This window comes from Limulus polyphemus, unplaced genomic scaffold (assembly GCF_000517525.1).
Source record: "Limulus polyphemus unplaced genomic scaffold, Limulus_polyphemus-2.1.2 Scaffold1460, whole genome shotgun sequence".
NCBI classification, from domain to species: domain Eukaryota; kingdom Metazoa; phylum Arthropoda; class Merostomata; order Xiphosura; family Limulidae; genus Limulus; species Limulus polyphemus.
Window position 1 is genome coordinate 181552 of NW_013667070.1, and position 18099 is coordinate 199650.

Below are 18099 nucleotides of genomic sequence, written 5' to 3' on the forward strand. Positions count from 1 at the left end.
ATGGAAACGTTTCAGAACAAAAATATTTTTCCACTTTTCAGCATCCCTTAACATTATGTAAATTGTAAGTGCCGAAGTGTTTACTTGAATTATGGGTAAACAATACCTTACCTTTTTTACATAGAGAATGGAATAAGAAATGAACCTTAGTTTAACAAGATGTAACACCATATTTTATCATAGTTAAAACAGTGAATACTAAACTAATTTAATTTAAACATTTCATGTTCTTTTTCTGAGAATAGTTACAAACCAAGGATTATAATAATTTAACATTAAAGAGACTCGCTTCCTTTCAACAATGTTGCTTAGATATGCATATAACAAGGATTTCAATCCCTTAGAAATCTCATTAGTAGTATTATATATCCCCCTGATGTAACCTTTGTCAAATACTTTAATTCATTAGAAAACAGATGTTTAATTAGGATTTTTACATCCAAAGTAACTTTGTGCAGTGTTGAACTGGTCTAATTTCATTTGTTGTGATCGCTAACGTTTGAAAGAAGGGCCAAAAGACAAAGAAATATGAACATTTTAAATTTTGTTTGGTTATCGACTTGACTGAAAATGAGAAGTTTGTTCTTTTATATACTAAAGTAAAATCTTTATTACCTGATAAACAGAAATTGTGTAGTTAAAGCAACATATTCTGCAACTTACAGAACATTACTTCGAGCGTGAAAGGCCATCAAATCAAGAGAGAGAGAGTATGAGAAATTCATGCCGTGTTAAATTAATATTCGGTAACCATAATCAAAATAGTTACGGTCCTTCATATAGGTTATTCACTGTCTGTTAACCTTTGATTAATTGTTATCCATAACCTTTGAACCTGAATTAGATGAGAGAGACACACATACATATGTACTGAAAATCTGATACTGTAAGTTATTCCTATATGAACTTGTCATTTATGTAAATTTGATACAATTTTTAGTTATTTTGTGTAAAGTGATATGATTTTTTTTACAAAAACTTTCGACTGCACTAAACAACCTTCCGGAACTTTCTGATGTCACTTCATAATTTAATTCTTTTCATTTTTTTCAGATGGTAAACAACCAGACATATGACCACCCCATTGTTAAGGTACTAGACTTTATTTTTTTATGTAGTTTTATTGTGTTAATACACTGATAAACAACCTGATATAGATTGGTTGAATTTTTTCAAAGAATTGGCATTTCAGAAGTCATGTTTCCGCTGTAATTTTAGAAGTATGATTGTACTGTGATGGTATGTCTTGCACTACTTTCAAAAAAAATATATTTTTTTTTTCAAGTCATTAGTATTTTTGTGAAGGGAAAATAATCGAAAAAAGAGACGAGGTTTTATACGTCTACTATGTGGATTTCCAGCGAGTAAAGCATGCAGATCTAATGTTTCTTAACAAAAAATCTTTGCTCAAAAACTGTAAAAAATCGTTTTGTCTTTAGTGTCTGAATGTGCCTGTAATATATCTTACATATGTAAAATATATGAATTTTAGTTTAGCTTCTTTTGAAAGATAAGCTAGCCGTGTTGAAAACATGGCCAAGATTTTGAAGAAAGTTAGCCTTTTTTAGAATCTTGTTGGTATTTTCATATGTTTCTTGGTTATATCAAAAAACTTTTATTTCGTATAGAAATATGTCCTATCGATATGATAGTTATATTTCTTAAAGTTATGCTGGCATCATGAGAAACCTGGCTGAATTTTGATAAAAGCTATGCTTCTGATTATCGTTTACATTTGTGCTAGTTGCTTGAGAAATCTGGCTAATCATTTATTTAAATGTACATCTGATCATAGAGTGTTTGATCTTCAGATTATCTTCTGCATTGTTACAGTTAGCTAGGTGATTGAGAGACTTGGCTTCTTTAGCAATCCATCGGGTCTCTGGAAAAGGTGACGGAAAGTAATTGTACCATGGTCAACTTACCTAGAATTTCTCAAAGACAGGTGATCCACACTCAACAACAAAAATTGCTTCTTTTTGTGATAGACTGCTTTTTAGCTAATAACCAAGTATCTAGCAGATGAAACTGATATACCGGTTGATTTAGCTGGTTAAAATCATTAAAAGAAAACCTCAGAATCAGAAATGATGTATTTCATTTCCCCTAAATCCGTCTTTCTTTACGATACTCTGAAACGATGTGGCAAATAAACACTAATAGCTTGGTTTGTTCTCAATTTCGTGCAAAGCTACACGAGAGCTATCTGTGCTAGTAGTGAAGGACTAGAGGGACAGCAGCTAATCATCATCATCCATTGTTAATTCTCGGGCTGTTACGTAAAAATTTACAGATTTCTTTAGCAAGTGGTTGGTCTAAGTTCAAAAAATTCAGCCGATGACCAGAAGTAGATCTCAGTAAGAATTCTGTATGATTTGTCTGCTGATCCTGACAGAAAACCATTCCTAGATAGACTTGTACTGTTCAGTCAAGACAGAGGAACTCCTTTAACCCAGTGTCCAGCTATTTGCAAACAACCTCTAGATCTATACAGGTTGTATCTGTCAGTGAAGGAAAGAGGAGGCTTTGAAGAGGTATGGGGTTTTATGTTTATAAAATTCAGATTATAGCATTTCAGTTTTTTTTGTTTTTCGGTTCAGGAGCTGGGTTCCAGACAAACAATTTTTCTCAAAAACCTAGTGGTTCTTAGGCCAGAATTGTGGCTGTAAAATCCAACTGTTGAGAACCTAGTGGTTCCTAGGCCAGAATTGTGGCTGTAAAATCCAACTGTTGAGAACCTAGTGGTTCCTAGGCCAGAATTGTGGCTGTAAAATCCAACTGTTGAGAACCTAGTGGTTCCTAGGCCAGAATTGTGGCTGTAAAATCCAACTGTTGATTGCCACTTTTTAGAGCATGTTTCAAGAAACATGAAATTCTATTAAAAGTTTTATTGTAAATTTAAGGTTGAGCTGTGTAACACGAAATAAAAGTAATGGGATGAACAGCGTATTATTGTATATTTCATTGGTTTGTTTTCTTCCCACTCCTTTTTTGTTAAATTTACATAATTTGTATTTATTTTCTCAGTTCATTTATTTATTTTTACCTTGTGATGTATCAGTTCATCCTAATCATTTTTTTAAAGTAAATTGACATATTGCAGTGATCTTATTTTCTCTCTAATACTGTAAGTTCCTTTGTATTATTTGGTTGAACCGTCGTAGTAGGTTAAAAGATGTGATGTTTAGGATTAGCGCGGATGTTATAAAGTTTTTATTTTGGCTCGAAGGTTGGCTATTTAACTACATAAAAATGGGAAAACATAAAATTAAGAAAGATTTTCTTCAAGATTTCATTTCAAATGATTTCACATTATGATTTTATAACATTATTTTGTATATTCCATCTAAGACTTCCTATTTTTGAGAATGCAGATTTTCCACCTGATCGAGGTTCGTACCTGACCAGTAATAACCTTGAATAGCATCACTTTTTCATCGTCAGAGTCTTGAAATAATATTCAAAATGAAGTTGGTCTAGTGAAGGTACAGCAGCACAGAAATAAGTGGGGGCCCACAATAGTACTGAACATGTTTTTATAGTGAAGGTACAGCAGCACAGAAATAAGTGGGGGCCCACAATAGTACTGAACATGTTTTTATAGTGAAGGTACAGCAGCACAGAAATAAGTGGGGGCCCAGAATAATACTGAACATGTTTTTATAGTGAAGGTACAGCAGCACAGAAATAAGTGGGAACCTAAAAATACATCCAAGTCAGTGGAGTACTAACATCAGAATATTGAAATTTGGACATTTTTAAGTGTGAAGCAACAGGGGTAAAAACAATCAGAATTTCTTTTTGAATGGATAGGTCACAAAGTCCAAGAACTGGAAGGACGTGGCAGGGTCAATAGGCATTGGAGCATCGTCCAGTGCTGCATACACTTTAAGGAAACAGTACATTAAGCACCTCTTACCTTATGAGTGCAAGTTTGACCGAGGAGGAGTCGATCCGCTGCCAATCATCCAGCAAGTTGAAGCTGCTTCAAAAAAGAAGAGCAAAAATGCTGCAAATAATTCAAGTAAGTTTTGGTTTTGGTTTAAGTCTTTAGTTTAATTGAATTATTTCTCTCTATATCTTTTTATTTTTTTGGTGATATACCATACCTAATCGTGTAATTATGGAGTTTCACCAATTAGTGGCAGTTTCAAGTATCATTTATACCTTATATATTGTAGTTCAAGACTTTATAAAGCTTAGAATTTAAGTGTTATAGACTGCACAGATAATTAAAGGAAAATTGAAATTTGCAGTATTATAGTCTTACAATAATTATGTTGCTCAGATTATTGTTATTTAAATGACTGGTCGCCCAGCTGTGCCGTATATTGTGGTTCGACACAATCTCCTCACCTAGATGTCTCTCTGAAGTGAATCTCGGATCTTAACCTTTGGATGTTGTCCAAGACTAATCCTCTTAAGAAGTCACTGGTCGAGAGTTATAAGAGATGTTGAAGCTGTCCAGTTTCAGTGAGCTTCTACGAGTGTCGTCAGCAGAATGTGAAACCTCTTTCAAAATAGTAATGGTGCATTCTGCTATATTTCAATCCTAGCTCACCACCGTCATAGGTATCTGCTCCAAGATTAATCGCATTTTCACACTACATCAGTAAATAATTAGAAGTAGGCTTCCAAAGACCGTGCATCTAGTGAGGTTCGTATGACTCGCACTGCAAGACACTAAATGTCTCACTCGCAGTGATACCAATAACACGTGGAGCAGTTTTGATATACAAGTTTCTCTTACCCTACAGCCAGACCACAGGTATGTATTTTTTAAAGAACATCTGGAAGCAGGTCCAACTCTACTTTTGTATAGAAATCAGTACTGACCTCCATATCCTTTGACCATTCATTTTGCTAGGGCAGTAGGTCCTTACTTCAGCCTAATAGATGATTATGTGTACTCCTACCCTGTTAAACTAATTTGCACATTCCTCGGAGAAGAAAGGCCCGATGTAGTTAAAAGTTATTTAATTTTTAAGAAAATGGTGGATCCAAAATGACATCAAATTGTTCCAGTTTTTCACACTTGAAGACGATTGAACTACTGGAAACTGATGATAAGTCCTACTCAGAACCTGAATTATCTGACGATGATTTTGAGTGTGATACGATTGAAAAAAGTATGTCCCTAAAGGGTTAGTGTGTGTGTACACATACACAAGCTACTGTGAACTTCAGAATTTTGTAAACTTTTCTACTTTGACATAGTTACTCATTGCACAAAGTCTGTTTAGATGTTTTTGTGTAAGAAGTGTTATGTTACTTCAAGTTGAGGTTGCTTGTTTGTTCTCATTAGTAATGCAGGTTAAATTATTAAACAATAATACTTTTTTTTTTGTAGAGAACATCATCAGGTTCAAGTGTTTATATGTCGGCTAAATATTTAGTGAATAAAATTAAACGTAAACTTGCCTGATACGTCACCTAAACATCATCAAACAAAAAGTAATTGTTATTATGATAATTATTACAGTACTCCACCTTCTACACCATCTAGCAATTAGTTAACACAACTGGAAGATATGTTGGGAGATATAATAAGAGAACAGTTTAATCTTTGTAGAGGTTCTTTCAATTTGAATATCCGATTTTTACTTTTGTTAACTTTTCCGTTAATATTTATGTATCGGCTAAGTAAGATTTACTTAAAAACAAACGGTCTTACTGAATCAATGCTAGGGTGATGTTTCATGTACCACTATTGTGGAGTTTCTCGGAAAGCTTTAAAACTGATAAATGTCCATGTTTGATTCTTTTGTAGATACTAATACTCAGGAACACTTCCCTCATCCAGCACCAAATAGCCAGACCGTGGATGGTTATCACCCAGGAGGGTATCCTGGTTCTTATCATCCTGGAGCTTCCCCTCACATGAGGGTAGGGGGCATGCCTAACTCTGATTACCCTACTTCAGTACAGGGTCAGCACCCACATTATCCTCAGCCTACACCCCAACACAGCCATATACCAAACCATATCGGACCGATGGGTCCTGAAGGTGCCATCCCTAATGCTCAGTATTCTCGCCATCCGACTGCTGAATCTTATGGCTACATGCAAGCACCAGTCAACAACACGGGTCCTCCATATAGTGGCACCCAGTCTGCAATGAGTGGTGGTACTTATGGGTTTAGTGGTGCTCCCCAGCCTCATCCAGAGCAGTTTCCTCCCCAGGCTACCATGATGACTTCAGATGGTAACTACATGAACAGAAATGACACTTACAGTCTTCCACCAGCTGGTTTCCCACCAAGTAGAACTGCCACTCAGCTGCCACTGCAACCGTTTTCTCCTTATCAAGCTCCTTATGACAGAGAAAGGTGATTAGGCACTTACTCTCCATACTAATATGTAAACCACGATAAAATACTTTTATTTTTCCAATTCTCCTATAACAAAGAAGCAGTAGGTAGAAACATTTGTTCCTCCCCAGTTTCTGCCACAAGAAAGTTGAATAACAGTTCATTTTCTGTCTAATAACCTCATGCAAAAATTGTTCTTTTTCTGAGCCCGTGACTCTTTTCATTTTAAAGTAAGCTGTGCAAGACCTTTTTTTTTGTTTGTTTTTATCCATCTCATCCAGAGAAGAGGTATGCCTCTGTTTTCCCTTCCAGTTATCCTGTGACTAAAAAGTGTATTGGTTCATTCTGTTTACTAGTTTCTGTAGCACAGGAAAAATTAAGAACACAGTCTCTGTATTAGTCTCTTTGTCAGTGTAATAGGTAAGAATGTATTCCTCTGGCCAGTCTTTTTTTAGTCACAGTAAAATATAAAAAGTATTCCTCTGGCCAGTCTTTTTTTAGTCACATTAAAATATAAGAATGTATTTCTCTGGCCAGTTCTTTTTTTTAGTCACAGTAAAATATAATAACATATTCTTCTAGCCAGTCTTTTTTTTGTCACAGTAAAATATAAGAATGTATTCTTTTAGCCAGTTCTTTTTTTTTACAGTAAAAGGTAAGAACATATTCTTCTGGCCAGTCCTTTTTTTTAGTCATAGTAAAATATAAAAGTATTCTTCTAGCCAGACCTTTTTGGTCACGGTAAAAGGTAAGAATATATTTTTCTAGCCAGTCCTTTTTTAGTCATAGTAAAATATAAGAATATATTCTTTTAGCCAGACCTTTTTGGTCACAGTAAAATATAATAACATATTCTTCTAGCCAGTCTTTTTTTGTCACAGTAAAATATAAGAATATATTCTTTTAGCCAGTCCTTTTTGGCCACAGTAAAAGGTAAGAATATAGTTTTCTGGCCAGTTCTTTTTTCGTCACAGTAAAAGGTAAGAACATATTTTTCTGGCCAGTCCTTTTTTTGTCACAGTAAAATATAAAAAGTATTCCTCTGGCCAGTTCTTTTTTTAGTCACAGTAAAATATAAAAACATATTCTTCTGGCCAGTCCTTTTTTGTCACAGTAAAATATAAAAAGTATTCCTCTGGCCAGTTCTTTTTTTAGTCACAGTAAAATATAAAAAGTATTCTTCTGGCCAGTCCTTTTTTTGTCACAGTAAAATATAAAAAGTATTCATCTGGCCAGTCCTTTTTTAGTCACAGTAAAATATAAGAATATATTCTTTTAGCCAGTCCTTTTTTTTTCACAGTAAAAGGTAAGAACATATTCCTCTGGCCAGTCCTTTTTTAGTCACAGTAAAATATAATAACATATTCTTCTAGCCAGACCTTTTTGGTCACAATAAAAGGTAAGAACATATTTTTCTGGCCAGTCCTTTTTTCGTCACAGTAAAAGGTAAAAACATATTCTTCTGGCCAGTCCTTTTCTTGTCACAGAAAAATTTGCATTTCCTTTTGTATTTAGTTTTATTATATTATTATCCATTTTTGTCAAATCTTTGTAAATCATGTGGATATATTGATATTAGTACTTCAGTAAATCAGTTTTTAAGTTAAAGTTGTAGTGTAACGAATTATTTGTAACTAAATTGTTTGCATCATTTATTCCAAAAACCGACGAGAAAATCAATAATACTCCTGATTATTTTTTTTTTTGACAGTGACCTATATGGAAAAGCAAATTTTTGGATGTTTTTATCTTTCTTAATTTCCAAACGTATGTTGATATTTTGGTAGGTTCGACCAACAGCAGCAGACTCCAGTAACTGGACCTCCATCTCAGGTTTGTCCCTCACAGAATGATACAAGTCTGTTTCCTGCACAGCAACGATATCCTTCTCAACAAGTGATGGTAACGTCGAGGGAGACCGTACCTACACAGCCACCTTATCAGAGTCGTATGTCTTCAGCTCCTGGTGTCCACCCTGGCCAATTTCCAACAGTTAGTGTCCCTCAATCTCCTGGTCAAAACCAGTATCCCCAGGGACAGCAAGAGGGATATCGTGCTCCTGAAGTTCACAGTAATTACCAGGTTAGGAAGTGTTTAAGGTTCTAAGTGTTATAAAAAAAATAATTTAGTAAGATATAACGAGTAAATCATTATACAATTCGTTAATCTGATACAGACATTCAAATTTCCTCCAGACCTGCACATCTTAAAAAAAGATTCCAAGCAACAAAATTATAAAGTTTTCTACGTCTATTAAAAAAATCTCCCCTATTAATTTAAAAAAAACTGTAGGGGACAAAGTTAAGCTTTCAGAATTTTTTTAATTTAAAAACCAATTTGTATATATATATACTTATATTATTTTTCATTTCTTACTGATAATCTAATTATTTCAATTATTTTAACAATACAATGGCTAACTTGGATGAATTTATGCAATTACATAACACGTTATCCATGCTAGGCTGGGCTTGCATTAGGTTGTCCTGTTGTTATAATGTTGAACAGTCATTATTGTATATTAAAAGCATAATTCCATGTTATTTACATTAGAAACTTGGTGTAAAAAATACATAAGGAGTTATAATGGTATGAGGTAAAAATAAATAAATTAATACGTAATTAAATAACGTATAAATTACTATTAGGTTGCTGCCAATTAGTTGTCAACAGTTTGAAAATAAAAGATGGTGCCACAATGACGTGCATGTTGCAACAGGACTCCATAGTTGGAGGGAGGAAAGACTGGGCTTTGGCTGATGCTAAAAAGCTCCTTTAGCATGTAACTATGACCATAAAATCAAGTTTCAATACACCAGGAATAAACAAAAAAGAGAGGTCATAAGTTACATGGAGATGCACAGCAGCATCTGATTTGTGTATTTTATTATGGAATAGCCAATCAAGTACCTCCTAAGAACGATAAAACTTGTGTAAAGATTAAGCTAAATGGCTCTTGTAGAAATCTCGGAATCATTTGCAGGTCGGTTAAAATGCAAGTGTTGATGGGAATGGTGAGAAATAGAGATGAATACGCACCGTTCTTTCGGAACATATCCAAGAAATGCATTTTAGCTTGTCAGAAAAAGTATGAAATCAGTTTAGGCCAGTAGGAATCCAACAGGGGCAAAATCTTAGGACACTCAGCCAAAATTTCCAAAAGTCACATGTCTAGCTTAATAAGTCTCCTTAAGTTAATAGTGTTTTGGACATAATATAATGGTTTTTCATCTAATATTATTTAGTAATTCGATGACGTATATGAAGTTGCATGAGAAAGATCAAAAAATACATTAGTTCATGGAAAAATGTTAGATTAAGTTACAGCTGAATAATAAACTTGCTTGTTGAAGATTAATATTTACAAAAGGAACATTATGCTGTATTTAACTACGAATACAATGCTGGGTCTGGAATTTGTGAAAGGTTATGTTAAGCGTAGGATATTAAAGTGATGGAAGTTAATATGAAATCATTGACCACTTACATTGTTATTGCTGGTTTTAGTATATAAGGGGGGGGGGAGCTGCGGGCATTTTTTAAATGTTTTATTGTAAGATAATAGTTGGCGGTACATAAAAGTTGGTGTTAGGACCCTTATTTTTTGAAAATGTCCACCTAGTGTGATATGATATTTTAGGTTTGTCAAGTGAACTTGTAAACAGGTGCGAATAAAATAATACTTCTTGTGTCCTCAGAGTTCATTGTCCCAGATGCAGTCTGCTCTAGCTCAAAGAATACTACCAAAAGTAGCCCAGCAAATCTTATCACAAAACACTCAGGTATAGAGGACTACTTCAAATAAAGAGAAGGTTTTTTTTTTGTGTGTGTTTAAAAAGGTTTTAAACCGTTATCATTTTCTTTATTGTTGTGTTTAGAGAGAGAGATTCTGAAATCTCATAGTTTTGTTTTTAAGCAGTAATGATTATTTTTCTTTCTTAAATTCTTATTATTTTGTTTTATTTGTTTTTTCTTAAAGATTTTTGCTGCAAAATCTGATTTTCACTTAATGCCGTTGCCTAATAAATTCCTAACATTTTGTAAATATCTATATGGTTTATTTTGTTGAACAAATTAACTTATACCAATAAAAAAGACCACCAACTTCAAAGTAATTAAAGGATTTCTTAAGCCACACCAATGCAGAATTGTTGTAAAGGAAAGAATCCAAAGCAAAAGTTTAACAAAATGTAGAGTTATTGTTCCAGTAGTGGAAAAAAAAAATATATATATATAGCTTTCAATCATGATGCATCAGGAAATACATCTTTATTTTTTAAAAGAGTTGAGGCACAGTGGCCGAAACGTATGGTCACTTTGGTTTATGGCACTGCTTTCTTCAAGCCTGGGGCCAAGTGTGACTCAGTGTGCCAGACTGTGGATCTGCCAATCCATCACTTGTATTCCATTACTGTGTGCGTTATAAGGATGAAGGTTATGTTCCACTATTAGGTCAGACAAGAGTAGCCCAAGAACTGGCAGTGTTGACTAGCTACTATCTAGTTTAAACTAATATCTAAAAACAACAGTCTTCAAGGTCTGAAGTGTAATATGTTTTTCCTTCTTAGACTTAAATCTTGGAATTTTTTTTATATTTTTAGTTTATGTTTTGTTAGTTATTGTTTTTAAACCTTGAAACGTTAACTATTCTGTTTAATAAAAACAAAAAAAATCTTGCATTAAAGTATTACTTAACTTGCATTTTCTTTATCCATCTATCAGGGTTATCCACCAACACAGCCGGCAACTTACAACCATGGTGTGGCTGCACAAAGTAAAGTCATTCTCCCTAATAACTCTCAACGTGATATGTACCAGCCAGATAGATATAAACAACCTCCAGAGTTTTGTCGACCACAGATGATAAATCAAGAGAAGTATGCAATGGCAGGAGGCTATGGACATCAGCAAACCCAAGGAGGTTAGTTATTGCACGGACACTTAGCATAGAACAACAATTATCTTGTCTATGTTCAGAACTGATTTCCCTGAAATGGGGCCCTGGAGGTGTCACTTATTTTAACCATTTGCACCACTATACAGTAGTGTGTTGTCTGTCAGTCAGTTGGTAGACACAGAAATGATGTCACATAAGGGATGCTTAATGTCACACTTTGCACTGTCATGACATCAGTAAAACGTGTGCATGCCATGAATCATGAGAAGAATTATATACACTGTAGGCTACAACACAGCATAACATAGGAACTTCAAAAACAAGAAATAAAAATATTTGTTACTCTTAATTTTGGTTTTATTTACTCTCGACAGAGAACACTTTTGGGGACCCTGCACAGTACATCTAGTCTAGATACTAATTTTACATCACTATTGAGTGTTATTTCTTTTAAAATGTTGGAAGAATTCTGTGTAAATGAAATTGTATATTTCAAGTACATGGAACCTGATTGTTATATTATCAAATTTATTACTAGCCCTAAGTTTAAATTATCTCCTGTTGTTATTGTGAAGCTCTAGAAAGTTAATTTTCTTAATTAAATGAAATTCCAGTTTCTTACTTCATTCGTCGGTGAATGATCTCGAGTTTTGAAAGAAATTAAGTTTTCCACAAAAGTAACTTGTAATTTGAAATAAACATGATTATTTTAATACACTGTAGTTTTTTTATAATTGGAACAACTGAGTAGAAAAACTTTTTACCAGCAATAAATCGGTATTTATTAGTTATAAACTATATTTAAAGGGTCGTACGTTACTCTAAAATTGTTATGTACATACCTAACTGTTTCTGTTGTGTGATATTTTATAGTCAGAAAGAAATACTTCTTATAATTTCTTGAACTTTTTTTTTTTATATAGCAACATTTTGTATATAATTAAATTTAGATAACTTATGGCCTATTTTATACATTAAAAATGTAATTTTTGTTTCATAGATCGCAATCAGTATTTCCGAAGTGCTCAAGGGTTGGGACCTAATCATCAAGGTATTTGATTTCATTCTATAAAGAACTTAAATGGTTCTATAGCAAAACTTAATTTTAAATGTAGTTGGAAATAGGCTAATATAAGGGTTTTACATTCTGTTTGTTGAATAGTAATGAGAACCTAAATCTTTTATTAGTATGTTTGTGAACATGTCTTCCCAAGACTAGCAGGATTATTTTCAGTAAAATGACATTTTCAAAACAAATCCATTTACATGTTGTCTGATTCAAAGCTATTGATGTGTTGTTAAAATGTTTAAAGGTGATCATTGCTTTAGGTAAATGTGCTTCTGTTGCAAATCCTTTTGATGGCTCACATGGGGGTTGAGTAAATTATATTAAAATGTGGAAATCGGCAAGCCACCCGACAACCAATGTCTATATAGAGTAGCATGGAATGTCAGGTATCGGAAGAACGTTTTGACTTTGTTTAGCATTATTGTGTATAGTGTGATGCCACTGAAAATGTATCACTCAAGAAGAATATGTAACGACATCCCTTTTCGACACAAGATATTCAAACATTCAGAGAGACACCAGGGCCATCCAAAACAGAGATCTGTAACCAGCCATGGAAAGCACCGTATGGTGTCTTGTAATAGGCGAGAACCCCAGAACACAAAGGCGAGCCAGTGACAAAAAACCATCCATGTGCTTCAGGCGACAGTCGTAACATAATCTGGAAAAAATCTATCTTCACCTGTACACAAGTGGCTTCCATTCAACTGTCATCTACCTCAAGCAGCTGGAGAATAAAACCGGTATTCCACATTAAAACACTGGTCAAGTCACTGGATGCAACACATGTGGATTTCTATCCATTTGGATTGTTGAAATTGGTGTTGAGAAACCACTGTCACTTGGCTTGTGGAAAGGAAGCAAGGAGGAGTGGGTGTGCACTTTGGACATAACAGCCTTACAGTGGAAACTGTGCTGTAAGACTATTGTCAAGATGCATAGTCATCAGATAGAAAAGGACTGTAATGTAATGGCAACTACAAAATCGTTTTAATGTAACATACTAAACATTTTTATATGCATAATAAAAGTAATAGAACATGAAGGTAAAATGAATAATTTATGTTTGAGTAGTCAGTTTTCATGTATTGTATAACATTGTTTGTGGAGGTGGTTCTGTTATACCAATACATGGAAGACCTCGTCTGACACTTAAGATAAGCATATCTGTAAATAAATTAGAAAGAATACAATGAATGTCATATTATTTATAATCTGATTTTTACTTCACAAAATGGTACCTAATTTTTTTTATTAAATCAGGATGGCCACGGGAAAACCAGTATCATCAATATTCCTCGTCAAGTCACCATTACTCGCATAGGGAAGTTTGGCAAGGTGGTTCTAATTCTTGGGGAATGTCACGCTTCGGCCATCAGGGGGAACCATTCCCTCCACAATCTGTTGTTATGGCAGGCAAAACACCACACAGCTCTGACAGAATGTTTTCTTCAACTAACAAAATCCAGGTAAGAAATTCGAGAATGCTGAAACTATTGCCTTGGGTTATGTCAATATGGCTTAATTTGAATTTTAAATCTATTTTATACATTTTGTTTTTTAAATACTTTGGTTAATCTACTGGAGATTAATTCGGGCATACAAAGACCACAAAGTTTGTAGAGGACTAAAACATAAAGAACAATTATACTTGCCATATCTAGAAAGAAAGAAAGAAAAACAGCAAGAACAAATTGATATTATAATTATTCATTGTGTTTTTAAATTTAGTTCTTTTGTGAAATATTTGGTTTAAAATGAGCTAGTAATATTGAGCCTAATAAAAGAGGTTTTTGTCACTTTATAATATAAACAATGAGGTTTCACAACTTTGTTTAATGTTTTTTCATATGCCTATTATAAGTTGTTGAGTAGTTGATCTTAATGATATTTAAAGAATTGTATTGAATTTATTTTCAAAGGGGAAAGTTAGGCCTAGCAACTTGAGAGGGCCGAAACAGTCCCATGCTCTACGTTTCTGGACCTGTAAACATAAAACTTGTACCGAGTGTTACATTAACTATGATAAAGTTTAAGAAAAATTTTGGAACAAAACAGAATAGGCTTGATTAGTACAAATTAAGCCTGTCTGATTACAGCATGATCTGTTTACATGAAATTTCTTTGATTTCACTAGTACTACTATTATGTTTAAAATTACTTAATAAGCTTGTGTACTCTAATCACAGGAAATTCTGTTTATTTGAGCTTTCTGACAGATTTCAGTCTTTTTTTTTTAGGAAAATAAAGTTAAAGCTCTTATTTGTAAGATAGCAAATATATATATATATATATATTATTTATTTTTGTTTCAGCCCCCTGCTGGGATGATCCATGGTTCATTGTATACTCAGCCAAGAAAAGAAATAATTTTTCCTCCGGACACAGTAGAAGGTGTGGCACCACTGCTTACAAAGCGGAAGAAGTTAACATTCAAGGATGTAAGCCCAGTAGAGGCATGGCGTCTCATGATGTCCTTGAAGTCTGGATTGTTGGCCGAAAGTACTTGGTCTCTGGATGTCTTGTCTGTACTTCTATATGATGATATCTCTGTGCTGTACTTTGGACTAAGCCATCTACCAGGATTATTAGAGGTGCTTCTGGAACATTACAGACGCTGTCTTAATCTTATATTTGGTCTTACTGATGATCTAGAGATTGGCTTTGAGGACTGGAGTCAGAAGACTGAAGAGCTTCTTGGTAGCGAAGCAAATCAAGTAGAAAAGCTGTGGTTTAAACTACAGAAAGATGTTTTTGATAAAAGTAGTGACTTGGATACGAGTTCTTTCAACAGCATTGATCAAAATGATAAAACTGTGCTATTCAAAAGTATAAATTATACCAAGAGGACAAAATGGGGTAAGACTGTTGGTGTGAAACAGTCTGAATCTTTGTTTCTTATTGACCCAGACAAAAAATGGGATGTGCATGAAAAATTTGACAGTGGTTTGGAACATTGGCAGCTTGGAGGTGGCGATTCAAGTCAACATATTCAGACTAACTTTGAAAACATGGAAACTTTTGTCAAGTATGCAAGAATACTAGAAGACTCTAAACCTAACGAAAATGAATTCAAGGAGCAAGTTGAAGTGGTTGATAACCCAGTTGACGTAAAACAGGGTGAATTGGACTATAAAATGAAACCTGTGATAAAATCAGAAGATGAGAGCCAACCAGATGAAAATAAATTTAAAGATAGAGAAGACTGTTGTAAATCACCAAAGATGGAGAAAGAGGCTTTAGAGGTGAAAGGAGAATTAGAAAAGAGCACAAGTAATGAAAATGTAGAAACTGTTGATAGTTCTGCAAATAAACAAGTAGAAAGAGGAACATCTAGCAAGGACAATTTTCTTAGAATCAGAACACCACCTTCTGCACGGAAACGTCCAAAAGACGGCGATCTAGAGGAAGAAACTTGCACTCGTGATGTGCCCTCCCTTTGTGTAATTAGTGATGGTCAAGACAGCTTAGCCAGACGTTGTCTTTGCCTATCAACTTTAATTTATAATCTTTCTTTTGTGCCAGGTAATGATACAGAGATGTCCAAACATCCTGGTCTTCTTTTGGTGCTGGGAAGGCTGTTGCTTCTGCACCATGTACATTCTCCTCGTAAACCTCCTCAGCGTTACTATGATCGGGAAGAAGACGTTGACAACATGATCAAAGATGATTCTTGTAGTAGTTTGAATGGGGACCAGGAGTGGTGGTGGGATACTCTGCATATACTGCGGGAAAACACCCTAATTACACTTGCAAACATAGCTGGGCAGTTGGACTTGGCTTTTTTTCCAGAGGAAGTCAGCCTTCCAATATTGAATGGACTGCTCCATTGGGCAGTATGTCCTTCCTCTTATGCCCAAGATCCTTTGCCAAGTCAGCCTTCCCACTCCGTCCTTTCTCCACAGCGGCTAGCCCTTGAGACAATGTGTAAACTGTCCATAAACGACAACAATGTGGACTTACTATTGGCTACTCCACCATGGAGCCGGATAGAGAAGCTCTTTTCTTACTTGGTCAGGTCTATGAATCGACGAGAAGACCAAGTTTTACGAGAGTTCAGTGTGGTTCTGCTGTCCAACTTTGCCCAAGCAGAAACTAGTATAGCCAGAGCCATTGCGAATCAGGAAATGTGTGTGTCCCATTTGATTACTTTTGTGGAACAGGCTGAACAGAGTGCACTTCAGGTGGCCAACATGCAGGGGATTAATGCCCTGCGTAAGAATCCAGAGTTGATGGGAACAACTCTAGATATGGTCCGCAGAGCAGCCTCCACGCTCCGATGTCTGTCGCAAGTGCCAGAAAACCAGCCTTTCTTCTCAAAGCACCAACCACGTCTGTTAAATCTGGTGATGTCACAGATCTTGGATCAGGGTGTAGCCTCCATTGTGGCAGATGTTTTATATCAATGCTCTTCAGTCAACTACAAACCTTGTTCTGAGACTTCTACCCATACAGAGAGACTTCTGGCAACGTAGCTGATCTTTGGGTAATCACTGGTAATTAAAGGCCTTGTGTCAGCTGGGCATTGTTATCTACAAGTGCAATGACACTGCTGTGTTAATCAGCAAAAGGAGTAAGCCTTAGAAAGACTTTTACAAAGTTTTCTTCAAGCTTTACTTATGGCACAGCATATTCCAAACAATAAGAAGAAAGGCCAACAAACTGATGGCCAACCAAGGGGAGGCTGGGAACTTGTATTTATTATCAAATTTTGGGCTGGAGACTCGCACAGAGATCCCTGTAGATGGAGTATGGTGTGTGTGTTTGTGTGTCTTAGAATAACTGTCCGCTGCTAACCCCCTAGTAAGGGGCAGTAGTGCTTCGAGCCACTGTCCACAGTGGTCTTGTGATCCAGATACCAAGAAATAGTTACCTCAATAGTTGGTGGTCACATTTTCCCTCCAGTGACTCAACCACAGACAACATTGGATAGCTAGCAGCTTTGCTTCACATTAAAGCACAAATCATGGTACACACCAAGTCTTGTGCTGCTACAGGTTGTTCCTCATTTGTGTTACATGTTGGATGGGTTTGTGAATTCTCTGGCAGATGGAGCTTCTAATCCTGTTGGCAAAAGGAAGTATACATTGCCATAAGTTGTATTTAGTTTTTTTATTATTATTATTATTAATTTCAAAATGCTATCCTAGTTATTGTAAAGAGTGGTCTGTTATGAAAGGTTTTAGTGATGAGAACATCAGACTTCAATAGATCAGGACTAAGAACCCGATTGAAGATCCTAGCTAACGTGAAAAATATATCAGTAAGAAATAAAAGAACAACTTTTTTCTTGCGTACATCAACTTGCTCAGAATGTGTAGTCATATGAACCTGATGGTAAAAAGGTGACTTGTGTGTCTGGTGGTGTTTTAGTCTGATGTTTCCTTTTTTTTTTTTTCATATGAATTCCTGGTCACTCATTAATGATTTGTCTCGTATAGAATTTTTAATTTCAATCTTCTTCCCCATTTGTTTGGTATTGAAGCATTCAGAAGCTTTATACTCTGTATATGTACGAAGATAAATCACAATTAAATGTACAGCAACTTCCTCGTCTGGGTTACATTATTTTATCTCTGTATCATTTAAAATTAACACAGTTTCACATCCAAAAAGTTAGCATGTAAAATAAAAATAGAAATGCAATGGTGCACACACACACAAATAATTCCAACATTAAATAATAGAACATTTGCAATAGTAACACTTTTTATACTGTGAAGTGAATTTTTTGTGTAAAAACAGGAAAATTATTATTTTTTTCTTCTTCCTAACCTTTTATTGAAAATCTACAATGCGAACAACATTACCCCCCCCCCCAA

General features: G+C 34.9%; 1 protein-coding gene across 1 annotated transcript in view; it reads left to right on the forward strand.

Annotated features, from left to right (window-relative positions):
* Positions 1-17827, forward strand: part of LOC106463684 (AT-rich interactive domain-containing protein 1A-like) — a 127900-nt gene extending 110073 nt beyond the window's left edge. Inside the window, exons 9-18 of the mRNA XM_013923742.2 lie at positions 1054-1092; positions 2352-2534; positions 3814-4024; positions 5771-6329; positions 8099-8393; positions 10010-10093; positions 11034-11232; positions 12209-12259; positions 13541-13746; positions 14593-17827. Of these exons, the coding sequence (XP_013779196.1) occupies positions 1054-1092; positions 2352-2534; positions 3814-4024; positions 5771-6329; positions 8099-8393; positions 10010-10093; positions 11034-11232; positions 12209-12259; positions 13541-13746; positions 14593-16752 (3987 nt within the window). The 3' untranslated portion in view covers positions 16753-17827. The remainder of the gene's footprint in view (positions 1-1053; positions 1093-2351; positions 2535-3813; positions 4025-5770; positions 6330-8098; positions 8394-10009; positions 10094-11033; positions 11233-12208; positions 12260-13540; positions 13747-14592) is intronic.
* Positions 17828-18099: the final 272 nt, after the last annotated feature.